Below are 19,812 nucleotides of genomic sequence, written 5' to 3' on the forward strand. Positions count from 1 at the left end.
ACCCATACCAAGCACAACTTTTTGGTTGTTGGGAATGTTGGGAGGAATCCTCTCCACAGGCTGGTAGGCTGAACTGGAAAAATACTAAATAAAAGAAACTAGTAAATCTAAGTATACTAGATATATTTGATAAAAAAGAAATAACTTTAAACTTCAGAAAAAAAAAAGTAATACTTTAATATACTAATATTCTGATTTACATTTTAACAGTGTACCTTAATATTAAGTACATAAAATTAGGTTTAAATTACTATTCAAAATAATTACAATAATTAACCTTGTGATATCATGTATGAAACAAACAGTGTTTGATCAAAACTTTTTGACAATGTCTTACACCTTCTGCATAAGTTATAAATGCTGAGATTTTCAAGCTATATTATTTGGATATGAGAAAACAAAAGTTAGTAAATATAAGGAATTGATATATATATATAGAAAGCTTATGTAAACATAGCTTAAACAAATTTTGTGTTTACAAACATTTTGATTTTCAAAATAAGATTATTCATATGGCTGATGTCATAGTTCTTGACAAAACGTTTAGCAACAGTATTATTAATATCTAAGTTGTTAATAACATGAATTAGTTATTTGATGCATATTTGTAAAGAACAGCCTGTTTCCTCAATGTATGTTTGGAAGCAGACACTGCATTCTTATTCATTTATGTTTTTCTTTAATAATAGTTAACCTGCACCAAGTACACTTATCATAAGACATTAGTATTAGGCCTATCATATTTTTAAGCATTAATACTAGTTTTAATCATGCATTGCCTACTTGTAAAAGGCATTCAAACCATAACAATTGTTGACTTAACCTGCACTGTTTTGTTCATTTAACTCCACTTTAAGTCTATCAATTAATAGATTTTTCTTTATTCTTAATTCATTGTCAGCCCTGAACAAAATTTATAAATTTTCTTTAGTTATGGATTCAATACAGCTGAAAAATACGTCCTTAATACTTGAGTAATAATTGACAGAGGTCTCAAATTTGCATGCTCTTGTATATATGTTGTTAGTGCCCTAATGGTAGAACCTATATAACCTAAATTACAGTCAGGATATCTACATTCATATACTACATTCAATCACTGATAGACAGATATCAACCTTAATATCTAAAAACATTTTGTCGCTTATATAGAAGTTTAAACACGCATCTCAATTTTAGTGATGAATTAGTTTTCTAAGGTGATTTATAATTTGTATCACTTGTTTCTTCTCAGCATATGGTAAAACAAAAGTAATTTTTTGTTCTGCTAATTCCCATGTGAGCGATGTAGGAAGGACCCTTTTATTTAAATAATCATCAAAAACTTGATTCATAATAATTGTTGGAAAAGCATATTTTATTGGGAATTCCTTAATGTTTTCTTTCTCTTTATGGAAAAATTCATACTTATTGGTTAACTCATATTCTCAATGAGCTGTTATTTCTGTCAAATTAAAATAAAATCAGATTCAAATTTTCCATCATTGTTGTGAAGAAGTTGCTCAAAAGAAGGAAGTTTATGATTATGTTGTTGATCAACAGTGAGTTTGATACTGGAATGTCTGCTGTTGAGATAGTTTAAATACTCAACATGTTCAACCTATCTAATGTAATATCTTCTGTAATATATTGGATTAAACTGTACAGGACAGTCCTAATGCCACTTTTTCCGATGATGACAAAGAAATACATCTGCAAGTGATGGGGCTTATCTTGATCCCATAGTAAACCCACTTTTCTTGTAGCAAAGAGTGCCTAAACCACACTTGGATACAATGAATTGTGTTACTACAGTGTTTTTGAGGGTTAAGTGAGAATCTGCCTAGAACAGTTTTGAGAAGTTTGCTTGGTTTCTCTGTAAAATGAATTGGTGAACCCAAGTTCCTAATGATTTTAAGTTTCTGGGATACAGTTTGAGGTACACTTTAAACATTAAAAAATATGTAATAAATTAAAAATACTTTTCTCACCTGAACTATTATAAGAAATATTGAACTCAATGTTCAAATCTAGTCTATCAAGAACTGATACAATTATTAACATTTCACAAAACCGTAACAGAAGTAAAAAGAAGTATGCTCAAACGGTAAACATTTAAGAATGAGGACACATAATACCTGAATCTAGATTGTGGACATGTAATTAATTTACATGATACAAATTATAGGAGTTCAGAATAAGAATACTAAAGTAAAAGAATGAGAAAGCACAACAGAAACTAATTACCAATAATACCTTAAAACATATTAAGTAAATCTCTCAGTTTTAATAATAGCATACAAAAGTGATCTTGATGGAAATGAATGAAAACCGTACAACCCGAAAGCTTTTGAAAGATGGACCTTTATTCTTTAGGGGCAAAATGTTCTGACCAAGCTCATCCATTATTTCCATTTACTTTTATAGCTACCCCAAGGATACTTGACTGTGTTATATGAGCATGTGTTCCAATTTTGTTTCTGCTAGCTTACAAGTGGGGGTACGAACATTGTTTCAAACATGGTTACCTAGGATCCTGAGGCAGGCCAGGAACACAAAATCTAATGCCAGATTCGGGTTTATCAACCCTGAAAACTATACTATATAGATAAGGAGACCCCCTCAGACCACCCTGCATCTGCATGCCACGTTTATTCCTGCTAGCTCCAGAACTGTGGAAGGAGTTAGCTGAACATACATAAGAGTTGAATTAATATAGGATTACAATTGCAATAAATTGGTTACTTCGGTGTGAAAGAAAACATTATGTTAACCCAAATTCAGTTCTAATTCTTGTGAATTGCAAAAGCACCAACATATATAAAAAATATACACATATTTATAATCTTTCCCTTCACTTTACTTGTAATGCAAACAGTGCTACCTCTCATTTCTGATAATACACATTTAAAAAAAACATCTAGTTAATGAATCTTCCCCAGTGCAATCTTAAATGGCTAAAACCATTTACTAAAACCATTTATATGGGCTAACTATATCTACTGGAATTGTTTATTGTGCTAAGAACTGTAAGTTAATATTTAGTTTAGTATATTTTAAAACTTAAAAAGTGTACCAACACCTGAAAAATGGCTCATCTCTAAATGCAATATTTCAATGTCACATGAAGTTTACAAGAAAGATTTTCCTAAATGACACACTCACACACACACACATTTTATCTTTACAAAGACATTTTCACTATGAGTTATCATGACAAATGGAAGCAAGAGCTGAATCTGTATCATCAATAATTTTATATGTAACTAGTATTTGATGTAGTTATCTGAAAAACAAAACAATTTTGGAATAAAAAAAGTAGAAAAAAAGGAATTATTTAGTTGGGCTGTACTATAACTGTTAGTTTCAGAAATTAACGAAATAATGAACAAAATTTTGATTTGAAGAATATTTGGAACTTTTCCAAAATGTAGAATGTACAGTATAATGAGTAAAAAATTTAAAAGAAATTAGCTTGTACACTTCTCAATTCGCTTTAAATTTGGTGTAAAAAGCATTATTAGTATTTCTAAGAAAATGAATCTTAAAATATTTTACTTGTCTATCTACCTAAATAATATTGAGATAGGGATGTTTTAAGACCAAATCATAAAACATTAAGTCATTATCTTTCTTTAAAAGGTTAATATTAATATTGGTTAATTGACAACTCTATATACTACACATATTTCAAGCAGCATCTGCCATCAAGCATCATGATAAACTAAATAATAAGCTGCTTAAAACATTGTTCCAGTTATTAAAGGTTATTTAGCAAGGGTTTCATAACTTTCTTCTTTGTGCCTTCATAAATTGACAATACAAGTATGTAAAATACTTATAACGAAAGGTTTTGCTAGTGCTATATCTACTAATATATCTATATTTGACCCATACAATTTTCAACACTGAACTTAGAGACTAAACAGAATAGAAAAAGACATGAAAACACACACATATATAATACATAAAACAAATATTCTAAGAATTGTTAGAACCAGAAAATATTACCAACTGCAAAATGTCCTCTTCTTTTGGCACAACTAGTAACTCCAAGCTTCTGCTGCTGGGAAAATAATAACATTTAAAACTAATAACAATAACACTTACTTGTACTTCAATAACTTTAAGTACTTCTGTGCAAAACAAAAAACCTAAAAAACTTGCATCACGCTAATATCAAAATTAAACCCTTCAAAAATTGTCTTGATTTCCCAAGAACAGAGATTCTCAAACCATGGTATGTGGAGCTAATGTTAGTGTTGCATGAAGAAATTACTGTAAAAATTATAAAATTTGTAATAAGCCTAATGTCAGCTTTACAAGTACATATACACACTATTCTCCTTTCTTCTAGACTCTCCCTCTATCTGCATAGAGTTGACAGTGTTTTCTTCCATTTTATTTGACAGAAATCATGCCACGTATTCTTCATTTGTGCCAGAAAAAACAATCACATCCTCCCATTAATGAGTAAGTGCTAAAAATATTAATCTTTGCTACAAGGTTTTTTAGTATTTTTTATTATTAGGCCTGTGTTTGTCCTTTAAAAAAAAGTGAAAACAAAGAGTGTTAAAACAAGCGTGAATAGTTTGAGAACCACTGCTCTGAGGTATTATACAGAAAAAACTCATTATCAAACACAATCTTCCTGTTCACTTATTTATTATAATTTATAATTAACTAAGAAATATTTTTTGTGTTTCAATATATGTAATGGGTACCAGATGATAAACCTATATCTGTATATACTTATCTACAAAAAATATCAACAATTACACCTATCATACCAACACATTTTTTTAAAAAAGACAAATAAATGTGTTTATTAATGAAAAAAAAAACTGTTCATTTTGCATTTTTCTTATACTTCTCAAAACAGTAAAAATTATTGTATCCTAGTTATCTTATTAACATGGTTCTTAGTAAAACTGAAAAATTCTTAAACCTCTCATATATGAATAAGCATACACAACAGTAGGTTTGATATATTCTAAGGAAAACCTCCAATAGAATATCTTATTTGATGTTAGTTAGAATAAACTGTCTTCAAGAAAGAGTATTTTCAAGATAAAACCTCATCATGCAACATATTCTAAAAAAGGACAGACTTAAGATCATTTTTGTCCCAGAGATGTAAAATCAAACCAGATTCTAATCCTCTAAGAACACAGTAATCTCCAACTGGGATGGGCAAATAATACTAGAAGAGTTTGGTTAAGTTTCTGTGTTCAAGGAGTTAAATGTTTGTTCCGAAAGATTAACATATAAGATGGGACCACAGCTGAGCTGACTACTACCGTACTACCAGCAAAACAGCATGTGAAGTCCCCGATGTCGAGAATAACCCAGATGTGAAGGTTAAGAGTAAGGCAGAGAGATTAAAGATGTGACAGATCATCTATTAATTCAAAGACATAGCTAAGGCATGGAAATGGGGCAAAAAATGAGATGTGGGATACTTTTATTCACTCAAATTCGATGACAAGGAACCCACTTTGAGACTAATAATGGCTGGAGACGGCTTGAATGGGTAATGAAGAAAAACATAACATAACAGCAAATGTACAATGTTTTGACAAGGTTTTGTCATCATCAGGTATTGTTATGTTAAACTTATATTAAAGTTTTTCTTCATTACCCATTCAAGCCATCTCCAGCCATTAGTTTATTCACTCAGTTATGTTATAAGTATAATTTACTCAAAAATCAGTTTTTGATGTGTCATTTGAAGCTTTTATAATAGCTTTTCTTAACACTACAAAGTGTAACATCAATTTGTTCAAGCATTCTGATATTTGTATGTTTATCTAAGTAAAATCTAGCATAACATAAATCTACAGGGTTATGAATCATTAATACACTAGTTAATATCTGGTTGTTTATCCCTAGATCCAAACTGTGTAAATCTTCAGCCTACATGAATATTTCAAGGACACTTTGAATGGAACATGTTTATAAATAAATGCACCCAGAAGGTTTGCTGAATTTCACACAAAGCTACTCAAAGTGTGTCCTATCTGCACTAGTTGTTCCCTAATTTGAAGCGGTTGCCTTTTGTGTTGTTACCAAAACAAAGGCTTTCACTGTCACATCTATCTTCTCGATTTTTTTTGTTTTCCACATGCCTGTTCTTTTTTCTGTGTCACTGGTATTCTTATCTTGCATTGCTTACTCAAACAGTCTTCTGTCTCAGTTTTCCATCTGTTTAATCTTTCAGTGGTTGGTTCTAAGCTTAACCTTGTACAAACACTGGCAGCTATGATTAACAGAATACTTTTACACAAAATGTGAGGAGACTTTTCATCACAGTCATTTGTGAGACATATAAGATCAGCATCCTGGATTTACAGATGCATCTAATTTTAGTATTTACATGACTCTTACTGCAAAACCAGCTTATGATATTACTACTCTTAGACAAGAATCACCTTTAAAAAAAAAAATTTCAAACCTTGAGTAATACTCAAATGCAATCAAACAGGTAACAGAAAATAGAAAGCTGGTGATGAAAAAAATGGTAGCTGGTCCAAAAGAGTCCTCCTATACATTACAGGTTTACACAATAATTTTAACAGTATGTGATCATTTATCAAATATCGTCACAAAAATAAAAGAGCAATGTCATTATTCTGCTTTTCATACAAACAAGTACTTTTGTGGTGCTCTAATAACAAAATATGCAAAGAAGTTTGAATTCAGCTACAAACTGCAGTTTTAATATTATCTACATTTTAATAAGCATACAGTAGTACATGTACGTTACTTTTCAAAACAACGGGGGCAATACATTTTGTGAGAATATTTCTTGTGTGACAGTAGATCAGTATAGTAGCTCAATATATTTCAAGTTTCTCACATTAAAACATTACTGGTAGTTAATACATCTCTCCCCAGAGTTTCCTATATGTTTTCCCTTTCCCATGAACATATTTGCTGACCATTTCATAACTCATCAAAATTAAATTATAATATGTATATTTATAGTTAAATACTCTAATACATCAAAGTAAGCTACATCACAATTAGTCTTACAGGACTTTGAAATGTTAATAAAGCTGAACTATGTAGAGCCCAAAATGTAATATGATGTAGACACTGGGTAGTTTGAAGTACAAAAACATTACTTTGGAGAGACTAAACTTAAAAACTGCATTACCAAAGCTTCATACTAATAGATTCTGAGCACATTTCATTTATCATTTTAAAATTAACTCGTTTACAAAAATTGTGAAACATATTTAATCCTTATTTTTAGTTTTTCTTAACTTAAAGTACCATTTTACTGTTAAACATAGCTCAGTTCCCACTCACTTGGTCTAGAGCTTTAAAAGCACTAGGCATACATCACTATATAAATTTACAAAAACAGGATATATTGACACAGGATTATCTTAATTTAGGAATTTTTTTCTTTTATTGTGTCTTGGTAATGATCTTAATTAATGTTGACACACATTTAGCATCATTATATATAATCACTACAATTGTTTAATAAAATCCCCCCAAGTTTCAACAATCAATAAAGCTATACAATATTTGGCTACTTTATGTTGTTTCAATTGCTTGTGATATCAAGTTCGTGACTCTTTCATTTCAATTTTATATCACTAACACTATAAGAATGAAAGACTAAATTGTTATGGATAAGACATTCTTACCAAATATTATTCATTGAGTATGGTGTTTTGTTTATCTTTTAATCACAAGAGTAAACTTATATAGGTTTTGAAGAATATTTAGCATTTCTTCTGAATTATTTAACAGATAAGGTGTTTAAAATACTAAAAATAAAAACTGAACTGAATACTAGATTGGGCTTCATATTTATTATTTACTTTTAAAACATAATCCTTTTAATCCATATTAATAAAGAATGCAACAATGGTCTATGCCATATTTAGAGCATGTTTTGTCTCTTGTAATGAAAAGAGAAGACTTCTCCCATCATCGTGAAACACAATTTTAAAATCTCCAAAATATTACAACCGATACCCATTCACTTCATTTTGAACAGTGTAAATTACTCATTTCTGCTGAAAAAATGTGTTTAGCTATTTAATCTCTAGTGTTTTAAATGTTATATAAACATCAATACTATGGTTCTGGAAAGTCTAATAGATATGTTAAAGTAAAACAAAAGTATTCAGTGTACATTATCACTGTTGGAGCACATTATAATGTATAGTATCTTAAAATTTAAGAACAAAAAAAAAGAAACATTTTACCTGTTCTGAATGAGACCAATAACCTCTGGATAAGTTTTTCCTGTAATAGGATGACCATTAACTGACACAATCCGATCACCAATTACCAAGCCTGCAGAGTGAGCTGGACTTCCTTCTTTTACCTCCCGTACAAAGATTGTATCCATAGCTTCTCTTCTTTGATGGTTGCATTCTGTTGAAGAAAAGTAATTGTGTTTATATCTACTTGTAAGAAACTAATGCAAAAACAAATATAGGTTTTACATAATTAACAATAATTGTATAAATTCTGGTAAGTAGTTTAATTATGCATGTTGTAGTAGAAGTAAAATCATACTAATCTGTATAATCCAGTGGTTACTCATAAAACAATATTTCATTCAGGACTTGTGAGTAAGTGTATTAAATCTCAACAAAAAAAGCCAGTGCAAGATCAAGATGCCACTGGTATTAAGAAATACATGTGCTTCTAACTGTTCAATGATTTGTATATACATTTGGTTCAAGCCTCCTTCCCTAATGCAAAATAAGTGTTATGTATAATGAAATGATAATTTTACCACTTAAATAAAGAAAATGTATATTTAAAAATAAAGATTCAAGAGTTTTCTAATGACATAAATAATGCTTTATTATTAAATCTAAGTTATAAATAATATTTGCAGTGATTTAATAGGTTTTTAATGAACTTCTTGAAGCATATGAGCAAATTATAAAGTTTATTTTAAAACATTCCTTAAGATTATGCTGGCATCTTCATTTTTTCATAACTTTTACCTATAGCTCTTGTTAGCTTGGATGATTTTAGCATCCCTTTCATGTTTCATGTGGTTAAAGTCTGTTATACAGCAATTTTCTATATTTACATACAGGCATGACTGGTCTCTTTCAAACAATAATCCTATCGGAAAATCAAAATAGATGTAACAAATGTCTTTAATAACTTTGTTTTAGTAAAAAGTAAATTGGTAGTATAGAACTATTTAAACTTTACTATCTCTCTCTCTCTCTATATATATATATATATATATATATGTGTGTGTGTGTGTGTGTGTGTGTGTATTCCAGTTTACTACTTGCATCACTTCTATTCCTTGAGTGCATGATGTAGCAATATTATAGTGACCTGCTATTTAAGTAATAAATCTAAATTTCACTGCAATTGGTATACTTTTCAAATTATTCTTGATTAATTTAGCTCTGGTGTTTATTTATCACATATAGTTATTTTTCTTCTCACAAGTAGTTAAAGCTTAGCAAATTAACTGATTAATTGAATTTTTGATTAATTATAATTTTTTTGATTAGTCAAAACTGTAATCAGTCCCCACTCATATGTATTTGATTAATCAAATTTAATGTTTCCAATAAGTACCGTTTTTGATTATTGCAATAACTGATTAATCAAAATTATGATTAATTGTATTGTAAAATGTATGTATATTAAGTTCTAGTCACATTTTTTTCAAATTCTTTACGATATATACAGGAAATCTTAATAAAATACAAAAAATAAAAGCACTGTGTTTCTAAAGCAAAGATATAACAAGAGAGATTTACTGGTTTAAATTACCAAGTGTTTTTTAGGTAATACTATGAGAAAAACATTCCAAGCATCCTTATTCATTCCATAATAGTTTTCAAACTTTGTAAGTTAAAAGTTATGGTTATCAAAAGTCTTATTTTACAAAATAAATTGATGTTGTTATAATTTTTGTGTTGTTTTACTTTAACCCTATCAGGACAGGCACCTGTATTTTACAAAACCTTGTAACTACCATGTAACCATGGTGGTATACATACTATGACTCAAAAAGTACTTAATGTATCTTCATGAAATTAGGCAAGCTTTCAGTAAACTTAAAAAGTCTTTTGTAAATAAAAATATCAGGATTTTCAATTAAGTATTTTTAGTCAAACTTTCTATTTAATTATATGGTGTCAGAGTGTTGACTGCTCCGAGTGTAAAGTGACCTTCATATCAAAATTATGAATACTTTTCTCCACCTGAAAATTTTCAAATTTTGTTTCCATAATCCCTAAAATTTTCTAAATGAACATTAATTTTTTTTCCAAAAACTTTGAAGCTTATCTCTTATTTTCTCTACCCTAACGCTATATGAGGTTGGTCAATTTATTTATACTTAAATTCTATTCTTTTATCACCCTTTAAACCATGTCTAAAGTAATATTCCAACCATAAAATTTGAAATTACTTGGCAAACATGCAGTTCACGTTACCCTATCAAATTACATAACACACAGGCTACTTACATGAAAATATTTTATTATTACTCTTTATTTTACCTAAATTAACCTACAAAGTTTCTGATATTTACATTTTAGTTACTTTTATAATAATAATAAATAAAGAATACACATGAAAAACAAGAAATAAAGTACTTACCTGGGGTCATCTTCATTTTGCTGTTGACTGTTGATAACACTTAACCCTACGTTTTTATATTAATGGTACTACTGCAATGAATAATTTTTTTAGTTAATTAAAGAATGCTCCAAATATCACAGAATAATAACATGCAAAAAGCAGAATATGTCCCATAACTATCACACTTATTTTGAATTCCTAACTATGTGACAAAAGCTGTTAGAAATTAAGCTAAGCTCATTGATGTCTTTCTCATGTGAATGAAGCTTGAACTGGTAGTGAAACTGACATTTATCAGTGCAGAAAACAATGTAATATGTCATTTGATAGATTGAAACTTTGGCTTTCTATTAGTTATAAATAATATAATATTAAACATCAGAGAGAACTATTAGCAATTCATGAAATAGAGGATGTGACAGGTGGGTGGTCTGATTTTCTAGTTTATGGCTCTGAAACCAAACCAGATTGAAGGCTATAAAAATTACATTTTGCTGAGCAATAATTATATTATAATAAGTAATTTATGTAGAATTTCCAAGTTCTTGAAGGGGTGGTAAATAAATTATAGAAGAGGGAAGACGTATATAACAAATGTCACAGTTCTCATACTAAAAGCGATTGAGTTTTTTTTTTAAAACATTTCCTTATAAAATTAAGAACTTAAAATTTAAATACTATTAAAATTTGATTTATTAACTATGTTTTAATACCAAAATTATTTGTATATATTTATAATAAAGTAGTTTAATTAGATTTTGAAAGTAACTCTGTGAAATATTGTGATATGTGCACTTTAACGTACCCAATGCGAAAAGGTTAAATTTAGGATACTTAATGAATACTCAAAATACTAGGTTTTCACTTGGGCTTCCATTTGTATGAACAACCTCTCCCATAAATGCTTATGGTATTTTTATGTTTATAAAATTGTTTGTTGTTAACTATTTTGAAGTTTTTCACATTATTTGTGATGGATTTATTTTTTAAATCCTGAAACATCAGTAATTCAAGATTTTTTTGGTATTATTGTTGTTGTTTTTAATATTTCTTATAATACTTTGATTTGCACCTTATGAATCATTTTAATATTTGCAAAATAGACATCTAGTATCACTTACCATCACGAGTTTTCTTCAATTTATTACCAAATAATAAATTATGTACTGCTTGTTTTTCTAGGATCAGAGTGAACTTATTTTCACTGAGTTATATATTATCACACTGTAACAACACAGAATCTTTTATAGTTTTATCACAAGAAAACTAAGGTCAATTATGTTTTAACAAAAAATTAATTTATTCAGTAATTAATGCACTAAATTCTGATATCCCAGTTCGTTATAACAATGTTATACTCATTTTAGTAACAACAATGATACTTAAATGAAAAATTAGTTTACTGAGTTATAAATATTTCAGTTTTCCATAACAATTCTATAACTCTTTTCTTAACTCTGATTGGTCATGCAGCACCCCTTAGTATACTAGCGTAAACTGGTTAAAAGTTAATAGCCTAAATATATTCTCAAACCTATATCCAATTCATAGGTTATTTGCTCATAAAAGTGAAATCATGTGTCACATGTTAACTTCACAGTCTTAAGGTAATAGTGTGTACAGAACCCAATCATTATCAATGATACAGCAAAGGAATGAACAACATGTTAATTGTTTTGCAAAGTTGAATCTTTTGTGAAGTAAAAGTGAATCAGCTATATGGGAACAAGACTGTCCTAATGAATATGTATACGTACATTGTGAAGCAGGGCTGAAATTTAATGGCACAACAACAGACATGCAAAAAAATATACAGCTTTTCCACAGTGTTGTATCAAAGCACTATGGTTAAAACTCCAGCAGCAAGAGATTTAACTGAATCACTATCTTCATCACAATATCACATATGAGCAATATTAGTTACAGTACTGCAAGTTCAACATCTGTACACCAATCACTAAAAAAGACAGTCAGCTATACAAGAATCTTTAGCAGTTAAAGCTAAATATCCTAAGGAAAACATTAAATAGAAAAAGGGTAATAGAGGCATTAGTAATCTACATAGCTAAGGGTATCCATCCATTGCAAACTATGGAAAAACCTAGCTTTCTAACATTGCTTGAATCTTATCCCAGAACTATAGACCAGTATTCAAGAAGTTTTGGACCAACTTTCTAATGCAAGTAATATGGTCATTACTTGTGACATGTGGACATCTAGAGCAAATGACCAGTACCTTGGTTTGACTGTTCACTTCACAAACCAATAATGGATTTTCAAAAGCTATATTCTTCAAAACTGTGAGCTTCCACCACATCAAAATTCTGAAGTTATAGCTCAGGCTGTTACTCAGTGTCTAGAAAGTTGGAATATCTTGAATAAGGTTGAAGTAATTGTGTCGGACAGTGCTTCCAACTGTGTGAAGGCTGTTAGTAATGTGCAGCAAAAGTTAAAACCATGCTTTGGCCATACCCTGAACTTATGTATCAAGAAAGGACTAAATGCAGAAATGGAGCTGCTGAATGCAGCTGTTCTAAGTTGAGTGAGCATTTCCATCAAAGTGTTATTGCCAAATATTGTCTGGTAAACAAGCAAAAACAGCTTGAACATAAGCCGATTTTCCTTTGTGAGACGAGGTGGAACTACAGAGCAACAACAACCCATATGTGCAGTAGTAATGGAGTTGAATAAACCAGAGTTCATGCAAGAATTAGAAAAGAGTAATGTAGAAAAGCTTACTCAGAAATTCAGCAATGAATCTTATGTCACTGTATCAGAACTGTTACCTACAATGCATCAGTTAAAAATCTTCCTTGAAAAAGGCCGAAAGAAACTCGGGAGTAATAGTGCAAATTAAACAAGCAATTTTCGAGGATTATGAAAATAAATATACATCAGCTGACATTCTGATGAAAGTGTGCTTTTTAGATGCCAGACTTAAAGACATACCATTCTTGAATAAATATGAGAAAGTAAAAGGTGTAATATGATAAAGGATGTGTCTGTCTGAAGTCTGAAGACAGGGTTCCCCCGAGTATTATTTTTATGTTTATATTATTGAAATAACATATAATCATGATTTTTAAAATAAAAACAATATCAACCTTATTGGTAAATGTTGATGGTAAAAGTTAAATGTCTCCATTTTATTTACAGTAGATTACTATATATTGTAAAAGAAACATAATGGTGATATTTAGCTGATATTAGTGATTCATTCGCCAAGTATTATGTTTTTGTGAAAAATTCCACAGAAGTAACATACTATCCAAATAAGTAGTGAAGATAACACACAAGCACTCCTGTTTTTTTCATTTTCTTTGATTGTATGGACATGCCAGTAGGGTGTTTGCATGTATTAACTGACTAATGAGTATATCAATTAATCAGTTAAATCATTAATCACCTAGCTCTACAAATAGTATGAATTTTATTTCAAAATACAAAGTATTGTATTCATTAGTGGACATTTCTTAAATCTGGAAAATGTCTCCCACCTGAAGAGAAGCTCAATAATGAGCTTGGAAACTTGCAACAAAAGAAAAAAATTGGAGTTAGCGAGGAAGTAAAAGTTTCTAAAATTACTCCCACATTTAAAACTTGCTTGATGTAATGTCAATTTTTAGTTTTAACCTAATAAAGTTGTACCTAAGAGAAAAAGTAATGTCTATAATAATTCACTTTCACAACACATACTGAGATTGAAAATGAACAAGATTGCTCCTACTTAGAAGAAACTAAATAACTCAAGAAATTGCTGTATAGTCAAAAAAGTATGTCAGTTGTAAAAGGTTTGCATATTTGCGTATTTGTATTTAATGTACTTCAAAAGTCTATTCAAATATAAATGTTTTTGTTTACAAAAAACCCTAACATCTAAAAGTTAGTCAGGATAATTACCTGTTCTTTCTATATAAGGTTCTTCTTTCTCTTGACCCTAAAATAAGAAAGCACTTGTTGAAAACATTACTTAAAATAATGGAATCATTTCTGGATAAATAACTTGTATTTTTTCTAAAACCTTTCAGATCAACATGGAAGAACATTAATCAAAATGATGATATCAGGAGCATAAATAAGCTGTAATAGTAATAACAGTACACGTGTACATACACACATATCTCATTTTTAATAGTGGATTAAACAAAAAACTAAATATGTTTCATGTATCAAATAGAATACATGTAGCCTGGATTTTATTATGAACTACATCTTTATACTGCTGATAACTGCTTATTCAAGTACACTATAAAAGATAGACCCAAAGATAGGAAATTACTTCATTTTGCTATCCAATGCTAGAATACTGGATCAAAAGAGGAATATTAAACAATGGTTAAAAACCTTATACTCAACTATGGAAAAAGGAAAGCGGAACTAGCAAAAAGGAGACATAGACAAGTGCATATGAATATAGTCTATTACCTAACATGAGCAAAGACTGGTGGAGAATTTTCAAATTACACCACATTCAGAAAAGGCAGAGGTATTGCTGATCAATACATAATGAATATGCTATCAGAGATGGTTCTACATCATCATCTTGTTAAGTAAACTGGAAATGTGATGAAAAATACTCAAAGAACTACACACAATTTTGATAATTTTAACATATTTCTAAAGTCATTCCAAAAAAAAAGTAATGCACAAAGTGTTTTAACAGTATTTTTTACTGCCTGATGCTAAAATAGCAGTATTTTACACAGAATGAAAATATGAGCAATATAAGCTATTTCAAATGCTAATTTTGAGAAAGCAAATAATGCAATTCAATAATTTATTCAATGAAACAATTTAAGTATGTACCTGAGAAAGAAACAATTAAGGAAAAAATAATATTTAAAGAAACTTAAATCATTGGTTGCTATTTTCTAACTGCACAAATTTCTTTTGAAACCATGATTTTCTCCTTATATAAACTATTTTTGGTAAATGTGTGAAAAAACGTTTCTCTAGTATGTTGTAGCAGGTAACAGTTTACTTTGAGCCTGAATGTAAGTAACTGATTGTTATATACATTATCAATAAGAAACTTACAGGTACTAGAGTACAAGTACACTCACAGACTGTGACGTAATGTTACTGTCTTAGCCGTATGGTATTAATAAATGCTCAGCAGAAAGTGTGTTTGCTGACACACTGAAGAACTAAAAGATAAAAGTTTTATAAATTAATTCTGGTATTTTATACATTTACTACCAAAAACAAAAAGCAACTAAAATTTTACAAATTACAATATGACTGACGAGTATAAATTCAGTAACTTTCATGTCCATTTTATTAATTTGATGAATGATAAACATGATGTGTTCATAATTGTGTAATCCTGGTAACATTGCAACCAATAGAGCATCTGTTTTTTAATTTAGACATATTTAATTTGGGCTTAAAGACCATTTAATGATCCCAAAAATGGGCAATATCAGCTTCTGACATACTTATTAACATGAAATAATTAACTATGACACAGTTACAGTTAATTTTAGGATTCTAATTAATTTTATTGCTAGTAGCCTTCCCAAATTTACTAGAAGGGAAAAAAATAACTAATAACCACTTTCTAGTTCCATTTATGTCGAGAGGACAGATGCATAGTGATGTCAGATGTAAAAGCCTAAAATAGCCCAGCCTATATTAGAAAATACACAGAAAGAATATTTTTTGTAATATAAAAGAAACCTTGGACAGTCAAGAGAACTGGAAGTGGAAAAAAAAACTGCAGTATTGATTTCTTTTAACCTTGATTTTGCTGTTTCCATTGTTCTTGAGAGGAATGGTATATCTTGTTACTATCATATTGATAACATGACTGGAAAATAAAAAGGTCTTTGTCACACATGCTTGAAGCAAGATGAGAGTAAAATACATCTTCTTACTTATGATAATTATAGAGAACTTAAAAAACTCAAAAACAAGTGCAAAAAACCATAAAATTTAGATCAGAGTTAGTTTATAAAATTATCCCAAAACATTTCAACAGCTGGATAAGTCAAAACAGAAAAAGAGGAGTAAAAATAGTGAAATCTTAGGAGGCATATAACACTAAAAATAACAAATCACAAAAATATCATCAGAGAGAACATAAAAGAAATCAGCAAATATCTGTAGAGTGGAAGACAACATTGAAGCTAAGACACCATGCAAGATAAACAAGTGCAAGTTCAAGAAAAGTATTTAACAAAAAGAAAATAGAATACAGTATGAATTCTCAACAAATCTATGGGCATGAATATTTGCAAGAGTAATGACCTCGATGATCAGAGTTAGTACTGCCAGAACACACCACAGCATTGCTCCGACACATAAAATTGGAGATGAGTCCAGATATTTCAAAAACAAAAATAAGTTATTCAGTTTACACATGACGTTAAACATCTTTCATGTCCAAACTCTCAGTGTATCAGAGAACATTCTAGCTGTTTGTGCTCCTCCATGTCTACTGATAGAGCTCTCACAGACTGTCCAGCACATGCTCTGTCACTCTCTCTTAGGAGTTGGCATCAGACATCATGTGACCTCTCTGGTTCAGAAGCAGGAGTGAGAGCATTAGAATAGTGAAATATTTTTTTGTCATACATCACGTGGTTATTAAGACACACGAATATGGTATTTAAACGCTTAATAAAATACATTTTACAATTATACTGTGTGTTTAGAATGAACACATTTATTAAAAGGCTTATTATTTAGATAATATATAACAAAAGATGTTTTCTTTTTTTTAGTTATTCATGTTGCCAGCAAAAGCAAAGTTGTAATACTACTTGCAGACTATTGTTGCTAAACCTAAAGGAAACAAAGTTTTGTGTATATGGTACACAGTTATTGATGTTTTCTCCTTGCTGCTTAACTTAAAGGAAGTTGAGTTGTATGTTTTCTCTTTGTAAGACATATGTATTCAATTTATTACTAATTAATGTAATTAGTCTCAAATAATTAGTGATACTTAATGGACTCACAAAAATGGAAATTAGGTTTTCAGTAGGAAATCTTTACCCTGATATGTGTAACAAGTTTTAAGAAATTTGGTAGAGCTACGGCACTACAATATTTAGCACTACACCACTGTCTATGACGTATGATGATCAGAGTCTGTTATAAACAGGAAGAAACATTGAGAACGTCATCATGTTGCATAAAAATATTTCTTGAAACATGTGAAGACTGATTAAATACAAGGCTGATGGGAAGGACTGACTACATTTTTGTGAAACTTTACCATGCATAATCTCCATTACTGATGTTGACATAAATGAAAGGTGAGAATGGCTTCTGGGAACTTCTTGCCTATTTCACACTGAAGCACAGACATCAAGCACTGTCTCAATTCCACTTTGTAAATATAAGCCAAACAAGCAGCACAAACAACAGCTGGAATTAAAAACATAAATACAAACACCTAGGTTATATTTCAAGCCTAACAGAACAGACTCATAGTTTATCTATTAAATAAAAATATGCCAAACCTAAAGTCACATACTTCAAATGATGTGATGACTACTATGAAAACTAACACTGGAGCCAAAATTACCGATGTGTTTACTGCTACTTTTATACAGATTTTTTGCATCTATATACACAAACAGCACAAGTTATCATGGTAATAGCCATTGAGCATTAATAATGTGATGGAACTGGATAAAGCATATAAAAAGTAGAAAGCTTAGAGTATACAAAGAAAGAGAGTATTTGATACAATGTTTGTAATAACTTATATTCTGCATACACTGTTGTAATGTGTTCTTTCATTGGGCAGGTTTATTTAATTTACGTGGTCAAAATAATGGCCAGACCAGTCCATGTAATGATAACAAATTAGTTTATTTATTCCTTAACACTTGCCACAGGCTGCTATAATTTGTACACAGTTGTAGGTCAAGTTCACAAATAATGTTTTCACTTACAGCATAGATTTACTCACTAATGGCACTACAACTAACATACAGACAAACTTCCTTATACAGTTTAACAGATAATCAATTGAATAACCAAATATATATGAATCAATGAACAGAAAACTCCCTCCCTCCTATTTATATCTATATTTTGTTCTAGATATTGCACAAAGTCTCTCAACCACTAACATTCACAAATAGTTTATGCATTCTAGGACTACTTTTATAGACTTAATTGATCTTAATATCATGTGCCTTCTAGCAAACATCTAAATTAAAACAAGGAAAATATAGCTTACAACACTGCTCCCTTCCTGGACTATGAAGTCCTTTGAACAATCGTAACACCCCAAAAAATAAAACATGACACTAAATTGTTCATTCAGAAGTCTTTTTCATGGTTTTCTCTTCCGAGGCCCATGGTATACAGACAGGATAGACTTTTGTTCCTTCTTGACATTGGCTGTCTTGTCACTGGAAGGAGTTTTTCCTAGTTAGGTGGTTGAAAGAATCCATTGGGAGTTCTATCCTTGTTGTTCCTCTCGAAGTGGTCTCGACAGGAACCTTGATCTCCTCAGCAGGCTGACTTTCACTTGCAAATTTTTCTCTGGAGTTACCCAGAGAACATCTCACCAACATACTTTCAAAGATGATCATGGTGGATGACCATTGACACAGAAAACCCTTCCTTCTGGATTCTGTAATCCACATCATTGATTCTTTTGAATATGATGTATGATTCTTCCAAAAACTTACTTAACATTGGAATTTATCCTTTCTTGCAACAAGAACTGTTCAGCCATACTAAATCACCTCGATGAAACCCAGTTGTATCAGCATTAGCATAATAGTGATTTCTTATTTTATTAAAAGCTGATTTAAGTCTTTCCCAGGTAAAGTGATATGCGACATCTTTATTCTTCATATACATAAGAGCTCTTCTAAACACCAATTCTGCAAGATATGCTGAAGTATTTGGCTCCATTATGCTCCAGTCATTACACGTAGATTTATTGCTGCTAACTCTTGGTGAAAGTATTTCACTTCTAGTGGTACACAATGATGTAATAATTGCCATGTAGTACATGGAATTTCTTGGCCATACACTGTGAAGTTATTTGAAGCTAGCCTAACCAAATGTTACTGCACGATGTCAATTTCTAATATGAACTCTTCTTATATATTGTTGCATATACATTAAATACAAGAAATAATAAAAAAGCAAACCATTACAAAAATAATAATCTAACATAAACCAATCTTCTGATGTTGCTGAAGATAAGATATGGGAAAAAAACTCAAATGAAAAATATAGTGTGTGTGTGTGTGTGTGTGTGTGTAG

At 30.1% G+C, this 19,812-nt stretch overlaps 1 protein-coding gene across 1 annotated transcript in view; it reads right to left on the reverse strand.

Annotated features, from left to right (window-relative positions):
* The window catches only part of LOC106458879, a 67,960-nt gene that overhangs the window by 46,753 nt on the left and 1,395 nt on the right, over nt 1-19,812 (reverse strand). The window contains exons 3-6 of the mRNA XM_013918475.2: nt 14,476-14,512; nt 8,208-8,379; nt 3,991-4,045; nt 3-84 (exon numbers count right to left, since the gene is read on the reverse strand). Coding sequence (XP_013773929.2) covers nt 3-84; nt 3,991-4,045; nt 8,208-8,379; nt 14,476-14,512 — 346 coding nt within the window. The remainder of the gene's footprint in view (nt 1-2; nt 85-3,990; nt 4,046-8,207; nt 8,380-14,475; nt 14,513-19,812) is intronic.

This window comes from Limulus polyphemus, unplaced genomic scaffold, assembly GCF_000517525.1.
Source record: "Limulus polyphemus unplaced genomic scaffold, Limulus_polyphemus-2.1.2 Scaffold0, whole genome shotgun sequence".
Classification (NCBI taxonomy): Eukaryota; Metazoa; Arthropoda; class Merostomata; order Xiphosura; family Limulidae; genus Limulus; species Limulus polyphemus.